Source organism: Gekko japonicus, unplaced genomic scaffold, assembly GCF_001447785.1.
Source record: "Gekko japonicus isolate JY-2015 unplaced genomic scaffold, Gekko_japonicus_V1.1 scaffold5453, whole genome shotgun sequence".
Taxonomy (NCBI): Eukaryota; Metazoa; Chordata; class Lepidosauria; order Squamata; family Gekkonidae; genus Gekko; species Gekko japonicus.
Genome location: NW_015172718.1, coordinates 27,825 through 39,345, shown reverse-complemented (window position 1 = coordinate 39,345; position 11,521 = coordinate 27,825). Strand labels below are relative to the sequence as shown.

The 11,521-nt window shown below is 41.3% G+C and overlaps 1 protein-coding gene across 1 annotated transcript; it reads left to right on the top strand.

Moving 5' to 3' along the window:
* The first annotated feature begins 91 nt into the window (after nt 1–91).
* On the top strand, nt 92–11,072 carry LOC107119347 (vomeronasal type-2 receptor 26-like). Its single transcript, XM_015421813.1, has 7 exons — nt 92–306; nt 4,438–4,729; nt 5,762–6,625; nt 6,812–7,039; nt 7,173–7,299; nt 8,116–8,226; nt 10,171–11,072. Exons 1-7 carry the CDS (start codon nt 92–94, stop codon nt 11,070–11,072), a joined length of 2,739 nt encoding a protein of 912 aa, XP_015277299.1.
* Nucleotides 11,073–11,521: the final 449 nt, after the last annotated feature.

Below are 11,521 nucleotides of genomic sequence, written 5' to 3'. Positions count from 1 at the left end.
CAGACTGAACTACCATCCAGATAGCCTGTCAGACAGAGGATATAGATGGACACAGGAGAGTTTGCGTCTAGAGACCAGCATCACTACCAGGATGTTGCGGCTGGTGCTGGTGCTGATGCTTTTACCTCCCTTGGCTTGCACAGCAGATACTGCTAAGTGTTCTTTAAAGGATCCCCTCCCCGTTCCACATGAAATCTACCGGCCAGGGGACCTTCTCATTGGTGGGATGGCTTCTCAGATTGTTTATCACATTCGTGCACTAACCTTCCAAGAACATCCTTCTCAGGAGCTTTCTCAAGTTCCAAAGTAAGGAATTATTTGCTCCTGGCTTTCTGTAAGCTTTGTCAGACAATCAATCATTCATACAAGTGATAAACTGCCTGAAGGAAGTACATGAAGGCATGCCCCCTGGCCTTCGGGTTCCTCTTTTACAATCACTTTCTCATGCATTCTACTCGGTTTACAGAGTCTGACTTTCTTTCTTCTTAGATTTTTCTTTCTAAGCCTTGCATTACACATGGCACAAAGAGCTGTTGGTTGGATCCTATGGAAGATGTCTTCTTCTGCAAGGGTCTTTATGCAAGCAGAAGAGCTGAAATCACTACTGGCTGTCTGCTTCCACTAAGTGAAAGAGATTGTATCCCCAGTATCTTTTTCTGTTGGTGCAAGACAGAGTATTAGGTATCTCTCTTATGATAAAATCTCGAAAGCAAATTTTAAAAATGCAAACCATTTATGATAGTTTCCATTGATCCATTGTTGTGCCATTAAAATAACACTGATATGCCCCCTGTTGCTGCAGCCCTGCCTCTATCACTTTCACAAACACGACTGCGTTAAGCACATTTTCCTTTGTGATCACACATCACTGGATCCAACCTATGTACATTTAGCTGAGCTACTTGGAAGAATGGCAGCTTAAAATGTACTAAATAGACAGATCTGGTTAACTATGGCAAAAGCACACGAAACATGCACAGTGTGTAACTGGGAAAACATTCACAACCCAACCCAAACTCCAGTGTATCTAGGTATAGTAAACTATCACTAAGCAAACCCACATTTACAGTTGCAGCAGTGAGAGTTTTACAATATCCAAAGACCTAGAGTTTGGAAGTGCATGTTCAAATGAAGTATGGAATTTTGCTTTTGAATATGTTGTCAGTGTTCTAGGTTATTTGACCACCCCAGATATGTTTCTGGGTGATTTCCCACAAGCGCTGCTCCGCGCTCACTAATCTCTTTGGCCCGATGGTACGTGTCAATTTCACACAAGCTGCTGCACGACCACACTTTGCCCCGCAGCTTCGTGCAATTTCCCCCGTGTCTACTCAATCCTGTTTTTTGAGGATTGAGTAGACGCGGGGAAAATCGCACGAAGCTGTGGGGCAAAATGCGGCATTGTGTGAAATTGACATGTACCATCGGGGCAAAAGGGAGGAGTGAGCGCGGCGCAGTGCTTGTGGGAAATCACCTCTGTCTGCGGCAAGGCATGTGTTCTCTGGTGAAAACTTAACAACAAGTATCACTATTCACTTCAATACTCACCTTGAACAGTTTTCCTTGGCAAAAAGAAATAACAGGGCATTTTGCCTTCCAATGTGATACCTTTCCTATAATGAAATCAATAGACTTTGTGGCTTGGTTAGTGTCACAGGTGCTTTGTTGGTTTACAGAAAGAAAACTAGAAGTGGTAAGTGACTTTAGTAAGGACCTGGACAACATTTTTACCAATATGCATTGTAGCACTATTGATCTAGTATTTTTTTTAAAAAAACCTCTTTCAATATGTTACCAAATGTTCCTGCCATCTGATTGGTTTTAACTTTTTAGTTAATGTCAGAATTTGGTTATATATTACTTGTATTTTTAATCTCTATAATGTTGCAAATCGCCCAGAGCCTGTTTTGCAGGGTGGGCAATTCATAAGTTTCATAAAATAAGTAAAATATTATTCTGCAACACCACTGACTGAGATTCCTGGCTGAGCTCTCTGTGTTGTTCATACATCTGCATTTATTTGGAATTTATTCTAGAAAGCAGATGCACCCACTTCTGAACTTCTAGATAACCTGGCAAGGGTAGGGAAATGACAAAGTGCAGAAAAGGGCAACTCGATTGATAAAAGAGTTGGAACACTTTCCCTATGAGGAAAAGTTAAAGCACTTAAAGGCTATTTAGCTTGGAGAAACGATGACTGAGGGGAGACATGATTGAGGTTTATAAGATTATGCATGGGATAAAGCAGGTAGAGAAAGAGGTACTTTTCTCCCTTTCTCACAATAAATGAACTCGTGGGCACTCAATGAAATTGTTGAGTGGTTGGGGTAGAACAGATAAAAGGAAGTACTTCTTCGCCCAAAGAGTGATTAACACATGGAATTCACTGCCACAGGAAGTGGTGGCGACTACAAACATGGACGGCTTCAAAAGGGAATTAAATAACTATATGGAGCAGAGGTCCATCAGTGGCTATTAGCCACAAGGTATAGATAGGGACTCTGGGGCAAGTGATGCTCTGTCTTCTTGGTGCTTGGGGAAGTCAACAGTGGGAGGGCTTCTAATATCCTGGCCCCACTGGTGGACCTCCTGATGGTACCTGAAACTTAACAACAAGTATCACTATTCACTTCAATACTCACCTTGAACAGTTTTCCTTGGCAAAAAGAAATAACAGGGCATTTTGCCTTCCAATGTGATACCTTTCCTATAATGAAATCAATAGACTTTGTGGCTTGGTTAGTGTCACAGGTGCTTTGTTGGTTTACAGAAAGAAAACTAGAAGTGGTAAGTGACTTTAGTAAGGACCTGGACAACATTTTTACCAATATGCATTGTAGCACTATTGATCTAGTATTTTTTTTAAAAAAACCTCTTTCAATATGTTACCAAATGTTCCTGCCATCTGATTGGTTTTAACTTTTTAGTTAATGTCAGAATTTGGTTATATATTACTTGTATTTTTAATCTCTATAATGTTGCAAATCGCCCAGAGCCTGTTTTGCAGGGTGGGCAATTCATAAGTTTCATAAAATAAGTAAAATATTATTCTGCAACACCACTGACTGAGATTCCTGGCTGAGCTCTCTGTGTTGTTCATACATCTGCATTTATTTGGAATTTATTCTAGAAAGCAGATGCACCCACTTCTGAACTTCTAGATAACCTGGCAAGGGTAGGGAAATGACAAAGTGCAGAAAAGGGCAACTCGATTGATAAAAGAGTTGGAACACTTTCCCTATGAGGAAAAGTTAAAGCACTTAAAGGCTATTTAGCTTGGAGAAACGATGACTGAGGGGAGACATGATTGAGGTTTATAAGATTATGCATGGGATAAAGCAGGTAGAGAAAGAGGTACTTTTCTCCCTTTCTCACAATAAATGAACTCGTGGGCACTCAATGAAATTGTTGAGTGGTTGGGGTAGAACAGATAAAAGGAAGTACTTCTTCGCCCAAAGAGTGATTAACACATGGAATTCACTGCCACAGGAAGTGGTGGCGACTACAAACATGGACGGCTTCAAAAGGGAATTAAATAACTATATGGAGCAGAGGTCCATCAGTGGCTATTAGCCACAAGGTATAGATAGGGACTCTGGGGCAAGTGATGCTCTGTCTTCTTGGTGCTTGGGGAAGTCAACAGTGGGAGGGCTTCTAATATCCTGGCCCCACTGGTGGACCTCCTGATGGTACCTGGTATTTTTGGCCACTGTGTGATAGTGTTGGACTAGATGGGCCTTTGGACTGATCCTACAATGGCGTCTCTTATGTTCTTGTGTTCTAATTGAGCTCAGGATGGGACTGTTTTAGGGATAAAGTTTCTCTTACCCTAATTGTCGTTGCCTTAAACAGATAACGTTTGCATGCTGTTCTAATTGAGCTAAGGATGTGACTCTTATTAGGAATAAAGTTTCTCCTACCCTAATTGTCTTGTTGCCTTAAACAGATAACGTTTGCATGCATTGTTTGGGTTTTTTCCCCTCTTCTTTTCTACAGTCACAGCCCAATGAGGCTTGCCGAAAGCCTGTTAAAAATGACCTGTCCCTCTAACGGAAGCTTAACAGGAGGTGATTTGCCAGGTGATGTGATTTGCTTCATGTAATGGAAAACTTTGCTACTTTGCATGTAATGGAAAACTTTGCTATTGCTTTGTAATGGAAAACTTTGCTATATATAAACCCTATGAAAAGGACAGGGCATTTTAACAGACTTTCAGCAAGCCTACACCCAGTTGTGTAAGTAATTTTATCATTAATAACTCACACTAACAACATTTTAAGAAAAAAAATTCTCCTAAGCCCAGAACAGGAACAAATGAGGGCATGTCCTTTCACTGAGATGATAAAATGAGTGTCAAAAGGGACCAAAGATCTGCTAAAATTACATAACGCATAGTGACATGCTCCTATAAAAATAATTGAACTGTGTTTTTTTAAGTATGCTGCCAAAGCTCTACCAACATGTTCTGGCCTTGGTGTTTGCCATAAACGAGATCAATGAGAATCCCAAGATTTTACCCAATGTCACTCTTGGGCTCCACATCTATGACAGCTACCATGATGTCCGAATGACCTGTCGTACCACTCTGGATCTACTGTTTAAATTGCACAGATATCTTCCAAACTATGAATGTGATGCCCATAAAAATCTAGTGGCCATCATTGGAGGACTTAGCTTTGACATCTCCTTTCACATGGGCCACATCTTAGGTCTCTACAAGATTCCACAGGTAGGATCCATGCACAATGGTGTGAGTGATTTCCCAAATGTACCCCCCATTTCTGGAAGTTATTTTGATTCAGAAGGAGAGATAACTATAGGTGAAAAAATAAGTCTTATCTGAATCACAGCAGAGTCTCTGTTGTCTGACAGAGAGTGGTGGCAGGGTGGATCCTGGCAAATCACAACCTATCCTACCACTCCACTGAGCATTCTTTCAGTTGAGATTGTCTTCCTCCTACTTAACTGGCTCTTCCTCTAATGAGTCACTTCAGTTTGCAGAAGGCTCCTTATGATGGGGGGAAACTTCTTGGAGGATGATTGAATCCATCCCAGTATCAGCAAGTACAGGATAGCACAGTGGGTATTTCAACAGGTTTCATCCCCATAAGCATTTGCCAGAAGAGATTTCCAAGAGTTCAGCAAGAAGTTTCTTTTACTTTAACGTACAAAATGTACAAGAAAAACTCTCCTGACTTCTTACTACTTGATCACTGGGTGGATGTATGTATCCAATGCACAGCCAGAGTACTGATATCTAAATTATTAGTGACTGCTAGATTAACTATAGCTAGTGCCTGGAACCGACCGACCCCCCATTCTTTAAATTTATGGTGTGCTAAATTATGGGATCAATTTTTAATGAGTAGAATAATGGACAATTTGTTCTGTTTTTGGAGCTCCTGGTATCATGACTCTGGTAGATCATTTGGAGCTATGGTCACCAGTTTTGACTCTCCTTTCCAATAAAGGAGTTCTTTCCATATATGATCAACAATTTAACTAGTTAAGGTTTTAAGAAATGCGATCTCATGCTCTTGGACTTATTCAATAGATGGCTTTGGATGTAGGTTTTCTATTGTTTGATATTAGACCTCTCTGTATGGACTTGGTATTTTCTTTAAATTTTTTATAAATAAATTTTATTAAATATTTTTTAAAAAACAAAATGCACAAGGAAAAAACACACTGTGTAATCAAGCATATGCACAGAGACACTCCTCCCAATTCATACCTAAAACATGGGTGTATTTTGTCCTAGATTGCTTATGGATCATTTGCCCCAGAGGAGAGGGGTTCAACAGAATTCCTTCCTTTTTACTGTATGGTCGCAAATGAAGCCCATCAGTATATGGGGATCATCCAATTACTGCAGCATTTCAGATGGACATGGGTAGCACTCTTTGCTACGGATGATGGCAGTGGGGAGCATTTTTTGCAGCATCTGGAGCCATTGCTTTCTGAAAATGGAATCTGTTTGGCATTCACAGAAAGAATCCCAAACCAAGCCTATTGGACTGATTTGGGTGATATTAACAATTTCATCTTAAATATATACCTACCTTTTTCAGATGGCAAAGCCAATGTGTATATCATCTATGGAGAATCCAGGACCATTTTAGCCCTGATGACATTTATGTTTGTTGGGAATCCTGGATATGAGGAACAGCCTTCATTTCGAAAGGTGTGGATTATGACAGCCCAGATTGATTTTGCAGTAACAGGAATTCAAAAGAGCTGGGATTTCCAATTCTTCCATGGTGCCATTTCCTTTATGATACACTCACAGGGGATTTTACACTTCCAAGATTTTCTTAAAGATATAAAACCTCACAGGGTTCACGGAGACAGTTTTCTCAAGGTCTTCTGGGAACAAGCCTTTGATTGTTTATATTCACATCCCCAGGGTGGGATGGAAGACAATGGAATATGTACTGGGGATGAAAAGCTGGACAGCCTTCCTGGGTCTCTTTTTGAAAAAACCATGAGTGGCCACAGCTACAGCATCTACAATGCAGTTTATGCCATTGCGCATGCTATCCATGCAATGGGCTCTCTCAGATCAAAACACAGAAAAATTATGAATAGGAAAAAAATAGAACTTCAAGATTTCCAGCCTTGGAAGGTAATGTTTCCACAATGCAATGACCTTATAAGCACCAACAAGTTATACACAGAGTTGTTGTTGTTTTACCTTGCATTAACTGGCCAAATTATGTTGTACATATTATTAATAATCCATTGTAGATTTTAGCATAAAGATTGGATTATCTTCTCTTTCTTTTGTTCTTTCTTTTGTTCTTTCAAATAGCTCCACACTTTTCTTCATGGCATTTTGTTTAATAACTCAGCTGGAGAAACAATGTCTTTGGATCAAAAGAGAGGAATGGGAGCAGGCTTTGACATTACAAACCTGGTAACATTCCCAAACAAGTCTTTCATTAGGGTGAAAATTGGAAGGGTAAATCCAAATGTTATTGGACAAAAAGGGTTCAGCATTCAAGAGGATATGATTGTGTGGCAAAGAACTTTTAACAAGGTAGGCATTCTAAAGCATGTCTGGAACGATTCCAGCAAACTATAGTTTTACATTTTCACACTTGCACCTCAGCTGATTAACTATAAAATATCTAATCCCCTCCTTCTGAAGCTTCTTTCATATTTCATGATAGGGGCTGCCTCTTTCAGTGTGCAATGATTATTGCCAGCCTGGTTATCAGAAGAAAAAGAAGGAAACAGAGAAATTCTGCTGCTACAATTGCGTTTCTTGCCCAGAAGGGAAGATTTCAGAACAGAAAGGTAGGTGATGTATCTTGGTAGTGCACCACACTTCCTAGCATTCAGGGCACCTTCTGATGATCATTTCCCAAATAATTTACCACCATATGCAAGTAACTCACTGTTCGCTGTCAGCTTTCTAATAGATTAGAAGGATTTCTACACAGGACAAGAAAATGAGGAAATGATTCCCTCAGACCAAATGCTTTTTAGTGCTATCAATGCACACATTCAGCTGTGGGTCACCAAGACAAGTGAATTTGTGATGGAAAATCAATCATTGTTCATGTAAATATGAACCAACTTTTTACTGACAAAAGAGTAGGAAAACTTCGGCCCCTGCCACACGCAGGGGAAAAGGCGCTAGAAGGCGCGGCTTTTAAAAGCCGCGCCATGCAAGAGTATTCCGTGCACATGCGCAAGGAACGCTCTGTAGCTGACCTCGCCGCCGCCGCGCCACCTCCTCCTTGGAGCCGGGCGGGCGGGGGGAGGACCGGCCTCACTGCCGCTGCCGAGCCCGGCAAAGGGGGGGAAGGACCGGCCTCTCTGCCGCCTCCGCCTCAGAGCTGGCCGGGCGGGGGGAGGACCGGCCTCACCACCGCCGCCGAGCCCGGCAAAGGGGGGGGAAAGGACCGGCCTCTCCACCTCCACCTCGGAGCCAGGTGGGGGGAGGACCGGCCTTGCTGCCGCCTCCTCAGGGAGATCAAGTGGGGGGGATGGAGGAGACAGAGCTCTTCTCCCCCCGCGCGAGTATCGTAGGTCCCCATCTTGTAAAATATCTAATCCCCTCCTTCTGAAGCTTCTTTCATATTTCATGATAGGGGCTGCCTCTTTCAGTGTGCAATGATTATTGCCAGCCTGGTTATCAGAAGAAAAAGAAGGAAACGGAGAAATTCTGCTGCTACAATTGTGTTTCTTGCCCAGAACGGAAGATTTCAGAGCAGAAGGGTAGGTGATGTATCTTGGTAGTGCACCACACTTCCTACCATTCAGGGCACCTTCTGATGATCATTTTCCAAATAATTTACCACCATATGCAAATAACTCACTGTTCGCTGTCAGCTTTCTAATAGATTAGAAGGATTTCTACACAGGACTAGAAACTGAGGAAATGATTCCTTCAGACCAAATGCTTTCCAGTGCTATCAATGCACACATTCAACTGTGGGTCACCAAGAGAAGTGAATTTGTGATGGAAAATTAATCATTGTTCATGTAAATATGAGCCAACTTTTACTGATGACAGAGTAGGGAAACATAGAATTCTAAGACATCCGTGATTAAAAACACGTGAAAACCTAAAGCTCCATTAGGCTGAGTCACATCATTTATTATTATAAGAACATATGAAATGCCCTGCTGGATCAGAACAATGGTCTATGTAGCCCAACATCTTGTTTCACACAGCAGCCAACCAGTTGCCCTTGAGGGTCAAGGGAGCATAAGAGGCCAAGGCCTTCCTCAAATGCTGCCTCCTAGCATTAGTATTCAAAGATTTACTGCCTGTTAAACTGCAGGCTCCTTTTATTCACTAAGGCTATTAGCCATTGATGGATCTCTCCCCTACAAATATGTATAACCCCCTTTTAAAGCCATCATTTTTACCCTCTACATGCCTCTGCCTCAGCACCCACATGAGTGGACAGAAGTTAGAAGGGCTAGGAAGAAGGAGGAACTCTCCTGTACAGATTACAATATGAGATACAGAAGAATTCTTTGGCTGTAATGGTAATCTCAAAAGAGAGGTAAAACACAAAAATTCATATTCTGACCATGGCAGTTAAGAACTTCAGTGGTATCACAACATCACAATATTTTCTAAGCGGCTCTAAGTCCCTTAAAAGCCAAGATTAGAATGACATGTATAAACCAGCATGTTTCTTCATTTATTGATAGGAACAAATGGTTGTGATGCCTTTCCAAAATTTACTGAAATCAAATGTATTTGATTAGTTTTGCGAAATGGAGTTAAAATGCTTTATACACATACAGGAGTTAAAAATTACATTGAAATGTAATAGTATAAAATGCCTTTTCAGACAATGACTTTCAAACACATAATGGGTGCGTTCAGACACTCTGTTTGAACTGCTTTTGGCATGCTTCAATAACGGATTTTATATGCACGTTCACACACCAACATCTGCGCATCATCCCCAGACGTCACTTTCCGGCTCAAAACCCCCTTTAAACCGGAGTATTTTGATACCACTTCTCCCTCTGGTGTTTTCCTGATTCTCCTGCTTCAAGCCACAGTTTCCAGTGTCTGATCACTCCTGTGGTGTCGAGCCACTTCCGGGTGCTTCTAACCCCTCCCCTCTGGAAAGCTGCCATGGAAGTCCAAGGCTTCCACTTTTCACCGGCTATTTTTTTAGCATCGGTGGTATGTGCATAGGTAGAGCTCTGCTCCTGTGTTAATTGAACTAAAGTTTAAATGGTGACTTGTTTTACCATTTAGATGAGTTTGGGATCTCATGGAGACCATTTTCGGGTCAAAAGTTTAAAGGGAAGTCTTTTGTTGGAGGGGTTGGATTGATTTGCCCTGGTGGTTTTGCACATGTGCCATGATAGTTTCCCCCCATTCTATGGATGAGCCCCTATGTGCAGGCGCAAACTGAGGGGAAAAAATTAAAAACCTCCGACACACGCTCCCACGCATTGGTAGTGTAGACTGTGGGGAGCGCTGTGACTATGCGGTAAAGGGGGATAAGGGAGGTAAGTGTGAGCGTGATTATCCAGATCAAATATAACCCGGTCAGAACTGGAGCAGTTTAACCGACTCTCAGCATACCATCTGAATGCACCCAAACAGATCTCTCTTAAAATGTGAATGTTTTAACTACCTTCAAATCTCACTTGAGTTGGTGCTGTGCTTGTCTTTTTTTGTTTCAGATTCAGTTGACTGTATGAATTGCCCAAAAGACCACTATCCAAGCAAGGACCAAGATCAATGTATTCTCAAGGTGATAAGCTATTTGTCCTATGAAGAGCCTTTAGGAGTTAGTTTAGGTTCTATTGCAGTTTCTTATTCCCTGATCACAGTCTTGGTTTTGGGAATTTTTATTAAGCACCGAGATACCCCCATAGTGAAAGCAAACAACTGGGACATCACTTATGCCCTTCTTGTTTCTCTTTTGCTCTGCTTCATCTGTTCTCTATTATTTCTTGGATACCCTATGAAGACGACCTGCTTTCTTCGACAATCTGCTTTTGGAATCATCTTTGTAGTAGCTGTTTCCTGTGTCTTGGCCAAAACTGTCACTGTGGTTGTAGCTTTCATGGGCACCAAACCAGGATCCAGGATGAGAAAGTGGGTGGGGAAAAGGCTGACCAATTCCATTGTCCTTTCCTGTTCCCTTCTTCAAGGAGTCATTTGTATGGCATGGCTAGGAACATCTCCCCCTTTCCCACAGTTGGACATGCAGTCACTGAATGAAGAGATAGTGGCAGAATGTAATGAAGGATCTGTCACCATGTTTTATATTGCTTTGGGCTATATGGGATTCCTGTCTATCATCACTTTAACTGTAGCTTTCCTAGCTAGGAAGTTACCTGACAGTTTCAATGAAGCCAAGTTTATCACCTTCAGCATGCTGATATTTTGTAGTGTTTGGTTGTCTTTTGTTCCAACCTACCTGAGCACCAAAGGGAAGTACATGGTAGCTGTGGAGATCTTCTCTATCTTGGCTTCAAGTGCAGCATTACTGGGTTGTATTTTTTTCCCAAAATGTTACATTATTGTGCTGAGGCCGGAGCTGAACAGAAAGGAGCAGCTAATAAAGAGAAAGAATTAATCTTTTCATGGTATTATATACCTTTAAATACATAACATCTGATGAATTAATTTAAAGTAAATATGGAAGTAAAAAAAAAATTGTGATTATGAGGTAACTGCCCCCCCCCCCAGCAATGTATTCTCCTAAATGTAGTTGGTAACATTTAGGGAGCAATTCCAGGCTTTTATCCCTCAGTCCAGGAATCATATTTTTTCTGCATTTCAGTATTTATGTCATATGTATTTCACATTTACTGATAGCCTATGGGAATGAGGTTGAATCTGGTCCATTTGTTGAAGAAAATGCTGGCTCTTAAAATATGCTTGTAATTATCATGGATGTGTCATGAGTATTGCTTTGGACATTTCCCACAATATTACTGTAACTGTGTTGTATTTTGTCTATTGAAAATATTTGAATGCCACCTTTACACCCAGTTTAGGGCCCCAAATGTGGCAATCAATCAA